The sequence below is a fragment of the Sitophilus oryzae genome, unplaced genomic scaffold (genome assembly GCF_002938485.1).
Source record: "Sitophilus oryzae breed Bouriz unplaced genomic scaffold, Soryzae_2.0 scaffold_1973_pilon_pilon, whole genome shotgun sequence".
Classification (NCBI taxonomy): domain Eukaryota; kingdom Metazoa; phylum Arthropoda; class Insecta; order Coleoptera; family Curculionidae; genus Sitophilus; species Sitophilus oryzae.
Window position 1 is genome coordinate 144,946 of NW_022146694.1, and position 23,580 is coordinate 168,525.

Here is a 23,580-nt window from a genome sequence, read left to right on the forward strand (position 1 = left end):
CGCAATATACTATTTCTTTATGTTTCCGCACTGGTATCTTCCGATATTACACCAACAATCTTCTTCTAATGAACCAACCTGGTTGTTTATTTAGGTGCTGGTATGCGTCCACGCGGTCATAACGACGGACAAGGCTCCCGAGGCGCGCAGAGCGGCCGTTACCGTTATCAGACAGCTGCTGGCCGGCCTGGAAAGCGAAACGATCGCCTTCCTCAAGGAAGACATCCTGCCGATTTATCGCACCCTCAAGCAGATCTATCGCGACGATAAGGATGACGTCATGAGGTGAGTTGAATAGACTTAAGATCTGATTAAGCGGATTTTCATGCGTCCGATATCCGACTGTACGATATTAATTTTATTGGTTGAATTTAAAGACTTTGATTGGTTTGAAAATTCCATAGCTTTTAAATATTGAAAATTGTATTTTTCAATCATATCAGTTTCTTTTTGTCCTATACAGTTTATCCCAAATAAACTTTTAGCCACGTGATTAAGCTTGACCGGCACAGCGTTGCCCACTTTTATATATTTTCTTTTAATCAAAATATTTTAGGAAACAAAAGTAAATTAATTATAAATATATAACCAGTTATTATTTACATCAAGAAAACTCACCTTCTTAAAAGCACTTAAGGGTCATTACTACAGCCGTGTTGGTACCCGGACGGCTCCAAAAACGAAAAAGGATCTGGCGCAGGAATTTACTGCAGCAGTCCAAAGACTGAGATCTATCACAGTCTTGGAAAACACAACACAATTTTCCAAGCTGAGCTATATGCTATTGAAACTTGTGTGCAACTGCTGGTAGAACGGCAATATACCGGGAAAACAATATGCATATTTTCAGTCAAGCCGCGTTGAAAGCACTTGAGGCAACGAAAAGCACGTCTATGACGATTCTTCATTGTAAGATGATAACTACTCAATATATTAGGAGATAGGAACAAGGTGTCGCTAATATGGATACCGGGACATGTCGGCCTAGAGAGAAATGGACGTCCTGATTCCTTTGCCAAAATTGGTGCAGGGCCGCCATTCGTGGGCCCAGAACCGACACTGCATTCCAAAAAATCTCGCAAGAGACTGGCTCTGCGAATAGGTTAGGGGTGTGATCGGCGTTCCGGGACTGGAATGACAGTTCCGGAATGGAACATGCCAAGTAAATCTTAGTAGGGCCATCCAAATATAGAACAAGAGAACTCCTAAAGGTGCAGTGTACACGGGCCACTACCGGCTGAGATCACACCTACCTATAGAGGATGGGACTGGTGGAAGACGCCGAATGCCGACTCTGTATGGAGGATGACGAAACAATGAAGGCACGTTATGTGTACCTGCCCCGCTGGGGGCAGGATCAGGTTTGAGATGTTTGGCAAACCCATGCTAGACCTATCAGACCTAGGAGACATAAAGGAAATCACCCTCGGACATAAAGGCCTATGTTAAAAGGCTAGGTCTGGAGAGTGAACTTTAATGCTATTTTTCTATTAAAGAGCTTGTAGAAACTGACCCGAATAGGCACTCGCGGCCGCACTCTTAGTCAAATACAATACAGCCTTCCCGTTCAAAATATTCTAATAAAGTTTCGATGAATTTCTTACGAATATTAAGCTATCTTGTATACTTCGCACTAAAAGAGGTTCTATAAAGAACAATATTCGACTGCAAGGTCTACTAGTAAACATTTTCAAGCCTAAGGTATTACCAACACTATTTATTTAAACCAAAAACTCGTAATACAAAACTAAAGTGTTAAAACGAATGACAATGTCAGGAAATAAATAAATAAATGCGGCAACCTGACATTTTTTACAGCAGAGCTACCACCTGTATCCCTAGCGGAAAATTTAAATTCCAGTTAGTCAGTCCAGTGCCGAATATGTCCATGGTTGGCAACAATGAATTTAAAAATTGTGCCCTCGATTACGTAATTAAAAGTTTAATTGATATGAAATATAGACTGATAATTGTGTCTATTGTCAAAGATAAAGTGGTGGGGAAGGTTATATATTTATTTTTCATTAATAATGTTGATATTGTTTTGGACGAATAGATTGTTATCATCTTTGTATCGAAAAAAGTGCTTTTTTTGCTTTACTTGTGGTATTATAAACAAAACGCTAATTGCTTTGTCAGTGGTCTCTACATGGAGTCGTTTCGAAATTATCCCAATAATGCTGATTTTCTAAAAAAAACAAATTGCTATGATTTTTGTATCGCAATTTATTTTGTAGTTGCAGGGTCATTAAATAGTGAAATAAAACAACCAGAGCTGTGTATTTAAATTAGGAATGTTGATGATGGTGGAAATCGAGAAAAAATGACAACGACAAAATTGAAATTATTTTCATCTATTTTTTCTAAAGTTCTAAAATTTTAGGAAAACAAAAAACTGGAAGAACAAGGTTTTTAAGTTTTCCCAAAATTTTATTAAGATAAGTTATAGAGGGAGGACTAAAAAATCTAAAATAAACTTATTAGACATATGAACGGAATACATTAAATATATTTTAATTTATTTAGAAATAACGAACTACACAAACAAAAAATAAGCGAAGAAACTTCAGTGACACTTACTGGAGCATGATGCTCACTCATTATGCAGTGCTTACATGATCCTTACATAACGTTGGGAAACCAGATATACCACTAAGAAAAACGATTTTTTTCCTTTTTTTTCTCACAATATAGAATATATAAATAGCCGTATCAGTGAGAGAGTCGCAGATATTTATACACTTAGTTACCATTCTGACCTGAAATAAGAAGATGATATTGGAGGGAGGCGATGGGTTACCCCATTAAATTTTAAGTGGTTTTATATGTATCGCGTTAATACGAAGACGAGTTTTTGCCAAACGGCGATCGTGTGACAGTAGGTTAGGCCTAGATATTAGGGCTTTGGGTGAATGGAATACTAATTAAAGTTTATGTTTGCCAGTTTTTCAGTAGAAATATTTTATCTACGAGGTGGTCCAATTTTTTTAATTCAAACTAGCGGTTCTGTAAGCCCTAGAATTCTATTTAGAGATGTATCTCAATTTCGATATTCTAATAGTGCTCTATCTACATTCACTTCAACTGTTAAAAAACTATTTAAAATATAGCATAGGTACAAATAAATTTATATGGGTTAAAAGGGTTTTGAAAAAACTACAAAAAAATTAATATACCGTACTGGCAACTATTACTTTTGGGTCGGTCGGTACTTACATGTGTGGAAGTAAATCGCATAGGGATCTTATTAAGTCGGAGTGAGAGAAATGTGACGGTGTGCTGTTGCGGCGTTGCCGGTACGCCTTTCCCTATTAGGTAAAGTAAAATCACGACCGCAAACCGCTTATTTTTAGCTTAATTATACTGACCACCATCAATTTTTTTAACACTGACTTTTTAACAGGAATTTCTTATTTCCTTTTTTAAAAATGTTTCACACTCAAAAAATGTTTTTTTACCCATAATAGTCAAAGTGATCCGTATATCCATCTTTCTCCAATACATTGCTTCTCATTGGATTATTCTTTATTATACATTTTTTAGACAGGTGTGCTATCCGGTTCCAATACTGATTTTACCGCCAGTCTCCTTTCAGTGTCGGTCAGTCATAATTTAAATTCGTCGTCAACCATATTTTCTTGTTTTGTATTTTCCTAAGAAGTTAGTTGTTTCACGTTACAGGAGAATAGCCATTCTCCAAGAGTATCTTTTTTTGTGTGATTCTATATTGTTAAGTGTCCATTTCACTAGTCCGAAAAAGTAGCAAAATAAGCGTTCGGCATTTAACGTTTTATGTCAAACTGGCTAGGTATTTTTACACAAATGAAAAAGGAAATTAAAGATAAAGGATTATACTATATCCGTATTATATCACATTTTTAGACAACTTTTTATTTTTAAGATTTTGATATTCGACATCAACAAAATATTTCTTATGTTTGGACTAAATTTTCTGGAAAATAAAGACAATTTAAAATTCCGTTACAATACGGAAATAGATTGAAGTTTTGTGATTACAGTGATATATAATTTACATGGTTTCGTAACAAATTGCTCCCTATTTTATGGCAAATGCTTAAGCTCTGCAAACCTTAATCAAGCCTTAATCAAAACACGTTTGTTTGGAATTTTGGGTGTGGCTTAACACGACAGGATCGGGCTAAGCCTTAGGCAGATTTCTGAAATATAATATATATTTTCTTCGGCCACACACCCGCTTTACCCGACCCCTGAGAGCGACCTGAAAGTACAGCGTAATAGACTCTTAAGGAGTATAATATAATAAGAATCTCGTTCGAATCGTTTTTTTTATATTATGCCTTAAATAATAAAGATACCAAATATAACACTCCCGTACGATTTTCTATACGGTTTCAATATTTTTATTAGCTAGTATCTAAGGTCAATGTATCTTATAGTAATTGTTTCGTATGCGCCTTTCAATTTTAAAGTCGGTAGTGATACATAAATAACTAAATAATTAATAAATAAGTAAATTAATATGACAACAAGCCATCGTTAAGAGAATACAATACGTTATACTCTGCAGCCACACAGCTGATCGTTTTACTGTATTTTATTTTTTATTTTAGTAGCATTTCTTTTAATAAAACCGGAAGTTTTCCTTGACACGAATTTTTAGGCGCTAAATTATTTAATAATTATCTTATTATGTTGTTTGCAGGTTACAAGCTCAACTGGCATTGGAAGAATTAAACGAAAATATGAAAAATTTCGTGTTTCCCAAACCACAACTGAGTATGGAGAAAAAAATAATTATGCTGGACTAAAATTGTATATGATAGAAAAAAAGGTAATTAATGGGAAACTGGAAATCGTCCGATTTTCACCAAAATTGGTATACACCCTATTTTGAGGTCGCAGATTACGAATCTGAATTGGTCTTTTTTTCTTGGCGGTCTCTTACCGTTTTTCAGAAAAACGGAAAATAATTTCAACGTTGAATTTTTCTTTATTTCGATCCTATAAAGTAATAATTTCACTATCTTTTCATTATATTATAGTTTATCTAAAAGCCACACTTGGTTGAGGATAGAAAAATGTCCAAAATTTTACTGAAAAACACTTTTCTTAACAAAATAACAAAGAAAATTGAGACCAGATGGAAGTTTGACATTTCACATATTCTTCTTTCTCTCTACTATGTAATGAGAGAGACAAATATATTCTAGACCTAATCTAGAGAAATTTGAAAATTTACAACGTTGCAATATCTTCTATTTTTTCGGGTGATTAGGCATTTTAAATAAATTACCTATTATGAGATTGACAATAGTTAAATATACCACCTATGTATATCCACAAAGTTACGCGGAAGAGTTTTGATTGCATTGGTTTGTTATTTTATTGTTATATTATACCCAAAAAAAAATAACCCCCTCCGCAAAGAAGTTATATAAAGACTATTTATAATCACGAAGTTGCGCGAAAGAGTTTTGATTGTATTGGTTTCAACTTCTTTGCAGAGGAGGTTAATCTTTTTTTGGTATAATACAACAACAAAAGATTAACACCCTCCGCATGGAAGTTGTAACCAATGCAATCAAAACTCTTTCGTGCAACTTCGTGGTTATAGTCAGATCTCGTTGGTAGAATAGCAGTTATGGGAAGGAGCCGTTCTTCTGGCGACCGCCTTTCATAATTCCAGAATGAGCGAAAAAATACGCTAAATTTAGGTTTAGCATTGGCAACGTTGCTTTAAATGCCAGAAACACATAACCCAATATTTTCAGATTGTTTACAAATTTATTTTAGCAAATTTTCTTCTATTATGCATAGAATTGGTTAAAAAAGTAACAGAAAATACCAAAAACATCATTGTTTATTGAATACCTAACAAAATATATGCTAGAAAACCTTAAAAATATAAGAAATTAAGAAAAATTCGATGTTGAAATGATTTTTCGTTTTTCTGCAAAACGGTAAGAGACCGCTAGAAAAAAGTTCAGATTCCTAATCTACGACTTCAAAATAGTATACCAATTTTGGTGAAAATCGGACGATTTCCAGTTTTCCCAATAATTACCGAAAAAAATTGTGATACAGAGGTAATTATGAAAAATTGACATAAAAAGTTGAAAAATATGAATATTTTTATCTACACTAACAAATAGGTATGTTTTTTTATAATTGTATAATTTTTTACATAACTATGATCAGAAAACGAATATTTTTGGTATGCTTCTATTTTTTATAATATATAAAAAATACATGCAAGAAAAAATAATCTAATGAGTAAGGGTAAATTAAATAAAACGTTGTAAATATTTGAAAAATACTATTTATTAATAAAATATGGCTTAAAATATTACTATATTTCTTATTAATATACCCGAAATTGCATACTATACCCAATGTTCAATATTACTATAACATTCTTGATGCTTATGAATACTAATTTTAGATTTTCATAGGTATGTTTTTAAATATTCTTCGTTATTTCTATTGAACACTTGGTATATAACGAATGCAAAAATATGCAACTCCCACGATTTCCCAATAAAGGCTATGTTATTCAAGCAGTCTTTAACATTAACTCACCATAATAGTTGGACATACAAATTGTTTTTTTTTATAAAATTATAGATATCTAAAAAATAATAGATTGTCATTTGAAAATACCTAGCGATAAAATCAATTTTTTAATCATCTTTTTTTGAAAATAAAAAATGGTTTGTCTTTGACTTTTTACTAGTAAGCGTTTGTTAAAAGTGAATGATCAAAATCCAAATAAGTGTATTTCATACAGGGTGGTCCGAACTGTATTCCGGAAACTTTGGTAGCATATTCTGCAGATAAATATAAGTAAAAAAGTTCGTATAAATGTATGTCCTAAATTGCTTAGTTTCGGAGATACAGGGTGTAGAAGTTTCATTTTTATTTCGATTTTTTCCAAATAATTTCGGAAGTAACGTCAATATTTGGATGAAAATTGGTGTCTGAGAGTCTTTTGAGATGAGAAATTTGATTTGGATGTAAATATGACTCCTATCTGTAGGGGGCGCCACCTACATGTGTTTTAACTGTTTTTAAGAGTAATAACTTTTCGTTCGTACCTGTATGAAACTACTGAGTTAAAAATATACATTTCCGGCGTTTTTTTTACGTAAAAAATGTCTCTTGGTAAAAATCGCTACGAGCAACCGTTCTCAAGATTATATAGAACGAAAATAGTCAATACGTGTCGTTAATACAAAAAATAAATACGTTGAATAGATAGTTATTTGACTGAATTGATAAATTTGGGAACTTTTTTATTTTTTAAATTAATCATAAATTTTTCTTCGAAAAAATGACGATAAAACAGTTTCTGTTGTACTTTTGACAAAATAATTTCAAAGTTATGATTTCAGTCTAATAACTATTTAGTCAACATGTGTGTAGTGACCAAAAACAATTTAATACGTCAATCAATCCTAATTTATGTCATATACTAACATACCAAACCTCGTTTTTTTATCTGAAAAAAAAAGTATAGGGGTGAGCCACTTTTGAGACGCACCCGGTATATATACTAAACTATCGACTGTAGAATTCATAAAACAATCCATTATTTTTAGGTTTCAGCGAGTAATAAATGTTTTAGAGAAAAAAACTTTTTAAAAATATATTGATTTGAAAATATATTTTAAAGGTACGGATTTTACTCTCAAAAATTGTTTTAACTAATTTTATTTTTGAGGTGTCCAAAAATAACTTAACTAGGTATAGTAATTTATTTTTATATGTAGTTCTATATATAAATTAGACAATTACATATTCTAATAACTTTGTATATAAGTTAATTTGATGTGACAAGAAGGAAATCCAATTCCATGTTTCTAGATTTATAATACTAATATAAATATACAATCCAATTTAAGAATTTTAGCCGCAAGAACATAGAAAATTTACAAGCTTGTGTCTACACTGAAAATACACTTTCTTTTTCAAAATATAGATAAATACGATTAAAATGCAAAACAAAACACTAAATCACTATAAACTGACAGTTTATAATCATCTGCTGATGATGCTAACATGGTTAGCGAAACGCGCATCCAGTGTAAAAGTAAAAGTGTTTTGGTGATTGTGGTGATTTAGTGTTTTATTTTGCTGTGTAATACCAAAGGTTCCAACCTTCAACTGTAACGATTAAAATGACTCACAATAATATAGATACTAACATAATATCTATTTTATTTTTCTTGATAATTGAATCTAATCATTAGTTTCCAAGTTTTTTTCATTAGTTTTATTTTTTTCAATATAAATATCCCTTCAAGCAATTAAGTTTAAGAATTCCTTTAATCAAGTTGAGAAAAATATGTACCACGGCACTGTTTGGAGCCATGGTAACAATTTGGTCTTAGGTGTTATATATCCTTGTATTCTTTAGTCATTGCCTGCGAGTAAAAAAGACAGACAACAACTGTCACTGTCATGTATTTTCTCAGTGGACAGACATAAAATTCGTTTGAAACATATTTTTTTGATAATTGTTATACCTATTCTCCAGAAAAAAAAATATTTCTTTATAAAAAATTATGCATTTTTCAAGAAATAAATATATTGTTTGATAATCTATCAATTTTTTTTTAAATTATTTATCAGTGATGTCTCACAATATGAATTAATGGTTATTCTTTTAAAAATTTACTGGATATAAAAGTCTATATACCTAAACATCGAAAAATCTAACCTAAAAGCACTACTTCACAGTACAAAATAAATTATCACATTTTTAGGAATGCACTAGTGTATCGAAACATTCCACACTACCAGTTATTACACTCTCTCCTCTTTAAAATACAACACAATCAATCTCACCGTAGTTCATTTTCCTTACAAACAGGAAAAAAAAATACAAATACAAAAATGCACGAATACGAAAATTAAAACCAAATAAGAAATAAATAAACTTATCACCAAACAAAGCGAAAAAAAATCTTCACGAATCTTAGAACAAAATGTCACTATTTGCTTTCTTTATTACTTTTAATGTTTCTGGGTTTGTCTTCAATGCACATCTCCACTTCTGATACTGTGCTGCAGCTGCTAGTGGAAAGATCGGAAGCAATGGAGATGTTGTCCATTTCGTCAAGGAGTCTTTTTCCTGAGATTTTCAGGACTATGGCTGCCAGGCCGATGATTCCGGCTATGGACAGCATGGTGATGACGAAGATTGGTACTATCTGGCTTTTGTAGGGTGCTTGGGATTCAGCTATAAATTCTTCTTTTACTGTAACAAGAGGAGAAGTCAAGTTTAGTCAGTGAAATTATAATAAAGATCAGTAGGTGGTACCGCATGTAGTGATTTCCTAAGTAAGTGTGTACTGATAATTATAATATGCACAAATCAAGTTAAAAAAGTTAAAGGTATAAAGTATATTATAATATACAGTACTACAGTAGGCATAATCACAGATTAGGTATCCTATAAGTATACAGATAAAAATCTTGTCCCTAATTCGTGGTAAGAAAATTGTTTTTTATGACGAAGAGCAAACGAGTAAATTTTCTTGTGCGCAAAAATAAACTTCCGTTTAAACAGCGTAATAACTGGGCCAGTCACAAGGCCGGTCAGGCGCTGTGCACAATTTTAGAGGCCATAAATGGGCGTGCTTGTGCGCAAACTAGTAACCCAATTAGTGCGCGACTCCAAAAATTGGAACCACGAAAAACAATGCTTTTGACGATAAGTTTATAATCTGTATGATCTGTGGCATAATATACAGTACAGTACAAACTTGGGAATGTTATTTAAGTGCATACCTAAAGTATGTACTTCGGGAAAATATTTTAACTTCTATAGGGTGGTTTAAAAAAGTGTGAGTGGATCGGGATTTTTTTTAATGGAACACCCTGTATATTATTGCATTTTTGGCTTCCTTTCAAATCACGTTACATAATCCTAAGATATGAGTAAATATATTTCGATAATTTCAGAGATATTACTAAATAAATAAAAAAATATATTTTTTTGAAACTTCCTCAAAAACATTATTACAAATAATACAAGACCTGTCCTGAAATCAAAACTATATTAGATATTAACTTTAGATGGTTTGTACTTACTTTGCTATAAATATGGTAATCTTAAATCATACAGGATATTCAAAATTCTACACTAAACTTTCTAAAATATAAAATAATTTTTCTTTATTTTTTTTTAAATGGAACACCTTGTATATTATTTTTTTCAGTAATTAAAAAAGGAACATTTTTTGTAGTATTTCAACATTTTTAACGGTTTTGTTGATTTAAAAAAAAACGAAGAAAAATTATTTTTTATTTTAGAAAGTTTAACGAAGAATTTTGAACACCCTGTATGATTTAAGATTACGATATTTAGAGCAAAGTAAGTATGTATAGACTATCTAAAGCAAATACCTAATATAGGTAATATAGTTTTAATTTCTAGACAGTTCTTGTATGATATGAAATATTTTTTTAAGAAACGCTTAAAAAGATATATTTTTTATTTATTTATTAATATGTCTGAAACTATCGAAACATATTTACTAACATCTTAGGAATATGTAAAGTGATCTGAAAGGAAGCCAAAAATGCAATAACATACAGGGCGTTCCATAAAAAAAATCAACCGATCCACTCACTTTTGTGAGCCACTCTATAGAACATATATATTTATTTAGTTATAATATTTTCCTGAAATACATCCTAGTACATACTTTAGGTTTGCACTTAAACAAAATTCCCAATTTTTTTTATTCTAGGAGCTACAGATGACCGACGCACTATTGCCGTATTCTGTATAACACCGCCACTGGATATTTCAATACTACCACAATTTCCGACGAGAATGATGTGAGATTTTTGCTGAATTGCCCTTTAATACTAATTACTCAATTACTCCAATTGTTTCCTGCAAAAATCAGATATCTTCATTTAACAGTACATAAATGGCAACGTTATTTGGGAGCTGTCTTACTTTTGGTTTGCAACAAGAACCTGGACAACTGCTGAATCTGGTTACAGCAAGCAACATTTCTTAAAATGGAGCTGCTGGTTATTGCAGCCACCCCTTCAATTATCATTGAAATCGAAAATAAATACAAGTATAAATAATTAAAACAATTTATTATTAATAGAATCAGATATTGACACCTTCTAAACTATTTGCATAATGTTTCCACATATTCAAACCTACATCATACAGTGCATGCGACTAAAAATGTATGCAAATATTAATTTTTCTTGAAAAAAACGCAAAAAACATCGAGATATTATCATAAAATATTTTGCAATTAAAATCACATTTGTTCAGAATAACGTGATGCCTTTGTTTGATTTGGCTTGGTTTGGTTTTGCTTACATTTTTTATTCCTATAATTTTATTATAAAAAAACTATTATTGTTTCTTGTTTTAAAAAAATAAATGCATGTGTGTGGTTTCCGTTAAAAAAAAATAAACACGTTTTTGTCAGATAGCAAAGAAATATTATACAGCAAGAACGGTAAACTAATAGCAGATCTAATAGGATTGCTCTGTGGATTGCTCATCCTCATTTGTTGCTCATCCGTTGCTCATCCTCTTCCCGCGCTTCGGCAGACAGTTGTGACGTCATTGTAGTCCTTGTAATGATAGTCTGTATTATTGGTTGTCTATGATAAAGGTATAAAAATAACAGCTGAGAAATTTTGAGTTAATTATTTTGTCGATTTTAAATATGAAAAAGGTGTTTTTAAAGTTTTTAGAGTTATAGAATATATAAATACGTTCATTTTGTGTGGTGGACTGTGACTAAGTGTCTACGATATTGTTTATTAATTATTTTAAAGCAAAATATGGAAGTACTTTAAAAAGATAGCCTTCAGAAGGTGATGCTGGGAACTGCTGTTCTTAAAAATGCATTATCCGAGTATTTAATACGATTTATACAGTTAATTTTCAATATTGCATACATGTAAGGTGTTTAAATAAATAAACTAAATAATGAATGTTTTGCATACGGCAACCAATAATACACACACTATCGTGACAAGGACTACAATAACGTCACAAAGCGAGGAGTTTTCGCATGCACCTGGCAGACACTTTCGGCTGAATGAGCAGTCCTATTAGGTTAACTGTTCTTGTAGTATACGAGAGTTTCCTTTTATGACACAAGGCCTTGAATGACGACCGCGAGACGTCACGACCATCTGGTCGTGACGGCTGCGCGGCGGCTGTGACGCGCGAGCTAGCGAGAGGAAAAGTGATAGCGGCGGTGTTGCCACAGCTACCCCATTTGGGGTAGATTTACCCCTTTGTAAAGCAATGTAACCCCGCTATCTCGAGATAATCTACCCCGATGAAAAATAAGCTTGTGGAAACAGTGGGTAACTATCTCTGCCATACGCGGCTAAGAAAATCACTATAATAAACTTGATCACAGACTTGATACTGTACCAACCTTGATGGGAGGTAAATTTTCATGCATATTTTCATCGATAGATGTGCAGCTTCTGAAAAACGGTCTAGGTAAAGCATCTAACTCATTTACCAGCCCAGAATTAGAAGTTAGAGTTAGTAACTCGCATTTTCTTTGGAGGACACTGTCATATTTATTTCAATCCAATAATCAACGAGAATATTCGTGTAATTTAATAAAATTACTGTAAATAACTATAAATAATGAATTGTTTGTAATTGAGCTGTAATTTCTGTATTATTAATCCGGTTAATGATGGAGATAAACAATTGTGATTGATTAAAATTATATTAAGATCAAACTTTTGTTAACAACATTCTGAGAATTCGAATAATGAATTGAATAATGACAAGTGGCATCTGTTTATTTAGAGTGACAATTTGGTTATGTAAAATTTAGAGTGACAATTTTGATTATGCAAAAGAAATACATATTATATGAGTTTACTGGTTGCCTAACGAATAACATTAATTTAAAAATAAATCCCAACATGAATAATGAACAAAACATTTAAATAAAAACAGACCACAGACCACACAAAACAAATTAATTGTTGGTTAGTAGTAGGCAGAGATATTAGATGTAGGTAGTAGTATTTTGATTTAATGGCCATGCCATAACATGGCCATCACTGCCAGGGAATTATCGATTTTAATAAAAACTTTAATAACAACTAATTGTTCTCTATGCAAAATATAAAAGACACCCCTCGTAATAGCAGCACGCAACTGGGAATTATTAGCATCCGAATAGGACTCGACAATCTACAAAATTATCTTATTATGCAATAAATATTTAAAAATAATAAATTATTCGTAGACGAGGTAAATAAAACAAGATCCTTTAATGTGCAGCCTTAGATTGACAGGTTGTGCACCCCCGAAGTACTGAACCTTCCGCCGCCGCCGTCACTGCTTCGTATATTTCTCAGTAATATGTGAAGTAGGTCTACAAATCATCTGAAATTATTATTGCAAAAATAAACTGGATTGTTGTTACCGCGAGCGATAAACCGAAGTGTGAGAAACGAAGAATAAAAAGACGAAATGCCGTTAGTACTACGGCTTGCTTGGAACCTCATAAATATTACAATCGCTGGCGCTTATCAAACTGCACACTTCCTGTTAGTGCCACTTTTATGTGTACATAGGTACTCTTCTTTATTTTAATGTTCTTTTAATGTTAAGTTGTTTATCGACTGTTAATAAAATAGTGTTATTGATGTGTGTATGTGCATAATTTTATTTTATTCGCCATAAAATAGTAATTTAATACATATCTACTAGGAAACTTACTTTTTTATGTTCCAAAACGAATTTGAAAAAAAATATAGGCCCCATAAGAAAATTATTTGCACTAACTGGATTTTACTATTATTATTATTTCCGTGTATATCCGAGTTTCCGGGTAGTTTATCACCAAATCGAGCAATATTCTAGTGCGATTCATGTTAAAGTTTTCCTGAACAAGTTACAGTTACAGAAAGAATGGCAGAATGTTGCATTTTTGCTAATAAGTTGGATGGTAGGTCCAACTTCTTGAGGTCGTTTTTGATTTTGGTACAATTCCAGCCCAAAATGTTAGGGGCGTAGGGCGCAGCTCCATCTACTGCCAGTCTTCTGCCTATCAGAGTTTTTCTTTGTAGCTTTGCTGAAAATGTTCTTAATATAAGGAGCACACACAGGAGCTTACTGTCCAGGATTATTCCCAGATATTTGATTTTCTGTGATGACAATATTTAGCTACCATATTATTTATCACCAATTACTTTTTTCATTTTTTAGTATCATACTTCATCACAAAATTTTTTAAACGTAAGGTATTAGCCATTAATAAAGTTCATATTTACCTAAAGCTTCTGGTTTCTGAAGTACTCTTCCCAGCCTCAAATTCCTCGATCTTCTTCCTACATAATTATCCTCTTCCAGATCATGAAGTGAAGCTGGGTGAACCTGAGCCTGACCCCTTTGTTGCTGGTTATTGGGCAAGCTGATACCGGCTCGGACTGTCAGTGTTTCTGGCTGATATGAGCACAGCACCAAAAATCTGTAACAAATGAAAAAAAAAATAGAAAAAAATTATATTTATAAATATTTCATAAATAATTATAATTTAAGTTCAAGATCAAAAAATGACTAAAGAAGCTGAACAAATTAGGCAAAGATAATAAAGTTCTCCTACTCTAGGTGCCAGCTCACCAAGGGATAGAAGACAATGAAAATGCAAACGATCTAGCTAGAAAAGGAGCGAACACTCCACTAACTGGACCAGAACCGTGGAAGCCAACTCAAGTGGAATTCCCAAGTGGAAGCCAACTTAAAGCGGAACTCAAGAACCTGGAAAACTCCATCCGTAACCTCGAATGGGAATCCTCCAACGGTCTAAGACACTCAAAGAAATTTCTTAGAACTTACAACCGAGAAAAATCAAAATTTTTCTTGATTTAAGCAAGAAAAATTTTCGGTATTGTCACGGGGTTTTTCACAAGACACTGTGCAAGCACTCCTTAGCAAACACATCATTAGTTTGAAGGTAAGAAACAACAGCGAATGCAGATTCTGTGTGGAAGATGGGGAAACATCAGAACACCTCATCATTGAGTGTACCGAGACACCATGAACACTTCAGTAGATTGAAACTAATAAATATATTTGATATCTTTTGTGTCTGTAATTTTTAATTTGTGGCAAATTTATGTAACAGTTACAAAATAATAACATTTAACCTTAAATTTTAAAGATTATATACGTTCCAGATATATTATAACTTAACTATTATTATTCAGAAAATGTTTAGCTATTTAAGAAGAATAACAATCAATTAGTTTTGTATTTAGACCACATAGTAATAAAGTTTCTCAACTAGAACAACTATAAATAATGTTATGCTGCCATATATAAATACCTTCAGAATCATATTGTATTCAAAACATCGGCTCACTTTAATTGGTACTAATGAACACTTCAATTAAACTTCATTATAGTAGATCAATATTAATTGACCCTAGTGTTAAACTTTGTTTCTGTAGCTATTTATATTAAATTTATCTTGTTTCTACTGAATGGTATGTTAGTAGTTTAAATCATTTTCGGTTGCTTGTTGAGATTTAATAAATAATGGTTAATTATTGAGGTTTCTTAATAGTTTCATTGGCCTTTCTACATTAAATTTGAAATCTTCTCGTTTTACTAGAAAAAAATGTGTGGTTTGGTAAAGGAGTTTATGATTATGTAGTGTATACCACAGGGTCTTGAAGTAAACTTATCTAAAACGGAATACATGTGTGTTGGTGGTACAAAGGGGGTAAGATCTGATACTCGAAGAACATCATCAAATAATAAAGATTTTTTTCAAAAAATTCCAAATTTTCCAATTTTAATAATGTTTGAGTTATAACTCATCATAAAGTCTCAGGGCTTTGATAAAAGCCAGTATCTGAGACGGTTTTACGAAGGTTATTCCTATCCGATATCAGTCCTATCAAAGTTTATGGTACGAATGGTTGTGGTGTTTCCCTATTTTCGTAAGTCCTTAGAAGAAATTTCTTCAAGTGTCTTAGACCGTTGGATGATTCTCATTCCGAGTTAGGGATGGAATATTCCAGGTTCTTGAGGTTTGCTTTAAATTGGTTTCCATTTGGGAAGCAGAACGGTTCTGGTGCAGTTAGTAGAGTGTCCGCTCCTTTTCTAGTTAGATCGTTTGTTTTTCATTACCTTCTATCCCTTGGTGGGCTTCCACCTAGAGTAGGATGACTTTATTTTCTTTGACTAATTTGTTGAGCTTTCCTAGGCATTATTTGACCAACTTCGAATTGATGGTTACTGAGTTGATCGCTCTTAAAGCTGCTTGACCATCAGATAAGATGACTATTTCTTGTTTCCGACAGTTCTTATCAACTAATGATGCTAACATGGTTAAAGAAACACGCGCCCAAAAGTGTTTTGATGTATTGTGGTGAATTAGTGTTTTATTTTGCTGTTGTAACACCAAGGCTTTCAAACCCCCCAACTGTAATCATCCTTGGGTGATCGGAAACATTTCAATCTACCCTCGTAGCTCCGTTTTGTCTTTGTTCTGTCGTCTAAACAAACACTAAAATATCGTCGCCTATGCGTAGAAAACCTATAAAAACGGTCTTAATGCCTTTCACGTACCTACGTCTTCACCGGAAATCCACAGTGGCTACGAGCATATGGTTCGTTCGTGGCCATTTAAGGCGCACCGGCAACGTGGCAAAACCGGCAAACGGTCGCAATAAACTTTTTAAATCGATCTCATCGACGTCTCGTCCGCTTTTTCTACGGAGGCAATTAAATAACTCCCGGAGCGGGTTTTTGTACGGTCCCGCTTTGGAACCCAATGGGAATTTCTCTAAGGTACCATACTTCAATGGTCGAGAGTTTTAAATCGTCCATAGTTTGTACCCGTTGTTCTTCAGATTTTACTAGCATATCCCGCAGATTTTTCTATTTTTACATTATTTACCACTATTTTTTCTGAAGACTAACGGCACAGAAAATTAAAGATTTTCCATGATTTAACTAAGAACAATATTAGTTTAGTTTTAAATCTATCTGGTCTGTTCAACACAAAAAGACTCAGGGCAAAAACGCGCACAAAATTCATTACACAACTTCATTACGCTGATGACTGCGCTCTGGTTGCAAAAATATTAGGTACAGCATTTACAAGAAATGTTGAACATATATACCTGGGCATACGAGACTTTGGGCCTTAAGCTGAACATCGACAAAACTAAAATCATGTGCACTCCCCCGGAAAATCACAACGATGCTATAAAAATTGGAGAAGAACTACTGGAATATGTAGCGGAATTCAATTACCTTGGCAGTTTGATTTCGAGATCCGAGATTAATATCGACACTCAAATTCAGCACAGGATTAACAGCGCCTCAAGAGCATTCTGGAAATTTAAAGACAGGGTTTTCTACAATCATGACTTGAGCACAAAAACGAAACTTGCAGTGTATCGAGCAGTAATAATCCCCACCATGTTATATGGAAGCGAAACCTGGGTGCCGCGCCGTACCGGCGTACCGCCGACATATAAACGCAAGTTGTAACAGAGACACCTTAGATAACTCTTAAGAATCAAACGGTTCCATCATGTCTCAAACGTATCGGTCCTTAAAAAAGCTAACTGCAAAAGTATTGAAATCAGGATTACGAAATCCCGCTTAAAATGGACTGGTCACGTATACAGAATGCAAGAAAACCCTATTCCAAAATCTCTGCTTTTCGGTGAGCTTGTAGACGGTAAGAGGAGGCCGGGTGGACAACTCAAAAGGTACAAGGATATTTTCCACGAGAACTTGAAGGGGGTTAACATGCAGAATGAGTAAGAAGAAGCAGCTCACAATAGAACGCAATGGAGAAGATTTGTCAACTCAGTTAACATAACAAAAAGTAAAGAGGCAACAAAGCTATGAAATTTTTGAATGTGCGGAGTGTTGTAGACAGATAATAAAATCACGTATCGGGCTTTTTTTTAGATTGTTGCCTCTATCATTTTTTCATGTTATGAGTATACCCATATTTTCTCCTTATTACAGTTGAGGGTTGGAACCTTTGGTGTTACACAGCAATATAAAATTACACTAAATTACCACAATACACCAAAACACTTTTACTTTTACACTGGACGCGCATTTCGCTAACCATGTTAGCATCATCAGCAGATGATTATAAACTGTAGTTTATAATCATCTGCTGATGATGCTTCGAAACGCGCGTCCAGTGTAAAAGTAAAAGTGTTTTGGTGTATTGTGGTGATTTAGTGTAATTTTATTTTGCTTTTCTCCTTATACAAAGTCTATTAAGTGGCAATCACATAATGAATAAAACTGTACTTTTTTAACTTCACAGGTATATTTATTTCAATAAACATTGTTAAAATAATATCACTTAATTATGCCGGATCTTCGCTTTGAAGTTACTTTGTTGCTTCTTCGCGAGACGTTTATCTGTTATGTTTAAATACTGCTTTTTATGAAGGTATTTACAGATACTGCCTACCACACACACGTATAGCGGTTCGCGAGTCTAGCTCCAAGACGTGTTTAATAACGCCAGGGTACGATTTTACAAAGTAATAGTACTTGAATATTCGAACCTTCTTCTTCTATCTTATTAAAATAACACTGAAATAAGTGACGAAGAATTACTTGCTCACTTATTATTATTACTGTAGCGGATTCATTATTTTTTAGTTTTTATAACTATACCGGGTGCGTCTCGAAAGTGGCTCACTTCTATTCAACTTTTTATTTTTTCAGATAAAAAAACGATATTTTGTATGTTGGTATATGACATAAATTCGGATTGATTGACGTATTCAATTCTTTTTGGCCATTTCCTGTTTAACCGGAAATAACTACAGTTTTTGATTTTTAAATGGCACCCTCGGTATTTTTTTACTTTATTCGATAGAAAATGACACATATCATATGTCAACTTTTGACATATGTCGATAGATTGAACCAAGGCCAACTTGACCGTGTACGACACGTGTCACTGTGACAGTTAGTTTTGACGGAAGAAACGTCAAAAGTTGATATCGTCCTATCGCAACCAAATTTGGTGGGTAGGCTATCTGAGTGACGGTGAACGACGTTTCGTTTACATCTTCATCAGGGTGGGACTAACGATTTGATATTGAAGAAAAATGTGGGTCAATTTCGGCATAATTGGGAACGGGCTACAGGATGACGTCCTCGACGCCGACGTTTCGAACCGATGCCTCTAAATGGACGAAATCATCAGGATTTTTCTTAATTATGGGGTAGGGTTGGCAACGGTTTTATACCAAATGGTATAATTAGTATTACTTTGTATTTAACTTATCCAGTATTATACCAAATTGTATTAAACTATTAAATATCAAAACAGTGTCTCACCGCCTTTGTTATCGCCGACTCGGCCCGCGACGCGACGCCGAAAAATTGGCCACGCCCAATTTGGCCAATATCTTAGATCCCAGATTTGGTGGAAGTCGCTTAACGATACAGATAAAACCGAGGCCGTTTCGAATTTAGAATTTTATATAAAAGAATATGGATTTTGGGAAAATGAAGCACGACGTTCAAATATATTTTCTTCATACTTTAAATATATACAAAAAGAAGGCCCTTTTAAACCCTGTCTATACCGGGATGCCAAGAACACGTCCAATCCAGTCACGTGGTGGAAAATGTTCCAGCATTTTTGAGGAGTTTCAGACCTTGAAACAATAGCTATTAGAATATGGTCGGTTCCATCATCAAGTGCATCTGTTGAACGGGAGTTTTCCTGTCAATCTCGCATACATACCAAGGATAGAAATAAACTTTCTAACGAAACTGTTTGTGAGCTGCTTGCCGTAGAATACAATTTAAGGTTTCTGGAGCTACATGAAGAGGGCAATAATTTGACATCTTCACAAATCCAAAAGGGTAGATATATATTGACAATTTCCAATGTTTTTTCTTCTTAATTTTTATTTTTAGATGGAGGGGAGAGTTGGATAATGCCACGTTAGAGGAGGAGGAAATGGAATTGGATACACTCTCAGGCTGTAGCTTTCCAGAGACGAACAGTGTCAAGGGAGTTGAACTGAGTGACTTGGAAACGGAGATACAATACTCGGAGATTGAAGATGAAGACGATATGCCCCTCGCAGAAATTAGTACAAAACTTTTTTTATTCCAAGTCAAAAAAGCCAGTTTGACTTGCTTTGTTTTTACTTTTTTTTTAGAATTATAAATGTTTTTATTTTGTTTTATTGAATAAATCCTAAGTTTAGTTATAACATTATATATTTATTTTATAACAAAAAGCCTTTATCATTTTTTTAAATCGAAAATATTATATACATTTTGGTAGTATAATAAGGTATAAAACTTGGTATAAAACTAGTAAAAGTTAAATACCAGATTTTGCCAACCCTAATTATGGGTCGATTGGAACGAAACTCGGCACGTGGATAGAGGTACCCGAATATAGTCCTCAGACGAACAGACGGACAGACGAACAGACAGACAGACGAATGTAAGAAGTTTTACTTCAAATATGCGCATATAGTGTACACTTGCACACACAATTTTTTATACAAAGAATACTTGATATTTTTAACCAAAAAAATCTTTCTTTCGTCAAATAATATTGGTGCTGCTAAATTAATACGGTTTCACTTAACGCACGTTTTGTTTATCAAATTAGAAAGCTAACACATATTTTCTATTAATTGCTTGACCTCCCCAATAAACTCTACATTCTCATTCGTTTTTAATTTCAGCTATCAAGGATGATTTATTTGTCGAAGAAAATTGTTTCGATGTTTCTTCGTTTTATGCTCTAGTTACTACTCCTTTCCGGTACTTTTTGCTACTATACAATATTTAATAAAAATAACATGTTATGTTGTTGTTATATGTTATTTTAATAATTAGAGCTATACTTATTTTGATTTTTTAACTACAGTTATATCCCCGGATTTTTACAAGAGGAAAAACTTTTTTATTATTGACATTTTGAGAAAAATGAATTCTTCATAAAAAATTTTGCTTGTTCTAAAATGGTTTACCTCGTTTATATTTTTTCAAATTTCTATACTGTTTTAGAAAAAAAAAATAAAAAAAAAACATGAAAATATTGTTGAATTTTTATAATACCAGTCATCTTAGGGGTTTCATCTCGGAATTCGAGATACCCGGCTGTAAACTCGTATAAACCTTTATTTTAACATCCTAAAACATGTCTTAAAATCTACATATGATGAGCGTGTGTGCGACTGGTAGATAGCTGAGGTCAAAGGTCAAAAAACCGATTTTTTGTGCATTTTTTGCAAATATCTCGTTCCCTTTCACATTTACACTATTTGTATTTATTATAAATAATGTAGAGGATAAAATTCTCTACAACTTTTTGTTTCAAAAATTTTTTTGTACCTCAAACCGTTTTTGAGATAGAGGGCGGTGGGCGCTCAGTCTTTAATTATGTACGGTATCATTCAAGTTCAACCTGTAGTCTCGGTTAAAAACACGCCGGCGCGGCGCCGTATAAAGTCCGTTAATTATTGAAAAATATATAATTATAAATAATTTACATTTTTTTATAAAAGATCATATTGAATATAATAATTTTGCTGAAAAGAATTTGCTGAACATAATATTCTGCAACTGCGAGAATGGTTGTGGTTCGCGATGTGGATGCAGGAAATCAGTGTTGCCGTGCTCTTTAGCTTGTGGCCAGTGTAATGGGCCGTCGTCTCAATGCTTCACCCTATCAGAGTAATGTCAATGAAGATGGTACATTTGACCCCGAAATCCTAGAAGACTTGGAGACAAATGTCGTTGAAGATGAAAATGAAGAAGAATTTGAAATTCCACAACGACCAGACGACGATGAAGAAGAAGAAGAAGAAAACTAAAAATAAGAACATGGAGTTCTTTTTATTTTTATTCAATTTTTTTAATTTCAACCATGAGAAATGTATGAAATCGTATTTTTTAATAGACATATAAATTAAAAATGTATTTCTTGTCTTTTTATTTACTTAAAATGTAATTAGTGCCTATAAATCTAACTATAATTAAAATGTAATTACGGTATTTCTGTTAATAATTTTCTAATTGTACAAAGAGGTAAGTGTTATTAAATGAAGATATACTTAATTTATGAAAAAAATTATTATATTCAATATGATCTTTTATGAGAAAATGTAAATTATTTATAATTATATATTTTTCAATAATTAACGGAGTTTATACGGCGCCGCGCCGGCGTGTTTTTGACCGAGACTACAGATTGAACTTGAATGATACCGTACATAATGAAAGACTGCGCGCTCACCGCCCTCTATCTCAAAAACGGTTTGAGGTACAAAAAAAATTTTTGAAACAAAAGTTGTAGAGAATTTTATCCTCTACAATATTTATAATAAATACAAATAGCGTAAATGTGAAAGGGAACGAGATATTTGCAAAAAATGCGCAAAAAATTGATTTTTTAACCTTTGACCTCAGTTATCTACAAGTCGAGACATGTTTTAGGATGTTAAAATAAAGGTTTATACGAATTTACAGCCGGTAATCTTGAATTCCGAGATTCCTACCTGATTTCGACTAAGATGACTGGACTAAGTCAATAAATATAAAAATATATAAATAGCTTAAATAAGTGCAAATATTTTTAGGGGTGGTATATTTCGATCCCAGGAACATGTTTATGAGATTTTTTCGCCAAAAAAATTTTTTGAAAATTTCGAATTTCGATAGTTTTTTTAGTATTTTAGTTAAAAACCATAATTTTTTAATAATATAAGAACATAGATAGTAGATTAAATTTACAAGAAAGAAAACCCAGACCAGTGGTTCTCAAAATTTAAGCAAAAAATAATTTCTTTTGAAAACCTTCAAAGTAAAATAACTCGGTTATTTTGTACTTTTTTGAAACACGGTAAAGAGTTTCTTTTATTGAGATCTATTAACCATGAAAATATTTGCACTTATTCAAGACTCACCCTGTATAGAATGTTCAATCTCCAAGTTATTAGATTATAAAAAGATATGACGGATATAGAGGTAAGAAAACCACAATACCTCACAGGACCATCTTATAAAACTTAGTCTAAACTATTTAATTTAAATATCAGTACCGTGTCATGTCCCTTTATAAAACATTCATGCAAATACATTATATCTTTTTTGTCGCAATTACCTTCGAGTGCTATGAGTCAAAATGGGCAAATTCTCCTGCACCAATACAAAAGTGGCCACAGTAGTCTCGTTCACTTGGCTGCCGCATTCTATGTGGTTTATTCTGAGGGTGTAAGTGTCTCTGGCACTATTGGGTTCACCATCTATGCCACACCTTTCACCATCCGCTGCTTCTACTGCGATTCTGCCCCCGAAGTACGGTCCTGTGGAAACTTCGATTTCGCTGGCGTGAGGTAGGCACTGTGTCGCTTTTGCCGAAACTGTAAATAAATGATCATTTTTAGTATTTCTGTCAATAATTTAGATATTTTAGTAATTAACTTGTCAACTGTATCAGTATTAATAGAAAATGTACTAGTGTCTATTATTATACAACTTATTTTAGCGATAGGAACTATCGGGAACAAGAAATAGCCATCTAATCCGAT

The 23,580-nt window shown here is 33.0% G+C and overlaps 2 protein-coding genes across 2 annotated transcripts in view; one reads left to right on the forward strand and one right to left on the reverse strand.

The window, feature by feature from the left end:
* LOC115883618 (transport and Golgi organization protein 6 homolog) overlaps window positions 1-4,937 on the forward strand; it is a 28,887-nt gene extending 23,950 nt beyond the window's left edge. The window contains exons 5-6 of the mRNA XM_030901975.1: window positions 95-285; window positions 4,685-4,937. Coding sequence (XP_030757835.1) covers window positions 95-285; window positions 4,685-4,790 — 297 coding nt within the window. The 3' untranslated portion in view covers window positions 4,791-4,937. The remainder of the gene's footprint in view (window positions 1-94; window positions 286-4,684) is intronic.
* A 2,517-nt stretch (window positions 4,938-7,454) lies between these two features.
* LOC115883620 overlaps window positions 7,455-23,580 on the reverse strand; it is an 81,754-nt gene continuing 65,628 nt past the window's right edge. The window contains exons 4-6 of the mRNA XM_030901977.1: window positions 23,154-23,412; window positions 14,287-14,483; window positions 7,455-9,241 (exon numbers count right to left, since the gene is read on the reverse strand). Coding sequence (XP_030757837.1) covers window positions 8,976-9,241; window positions 14,287-14,483; window positions 23,154-23,412 — 722 coding nt within the window. The 3' untranslated portion in view covers window positions 7,455-8,975. The remainder of the gene's footprint in view (window positions 9,242-14,286; window positions 14,484-23,153; window positions 23,413-23,580) is intronic.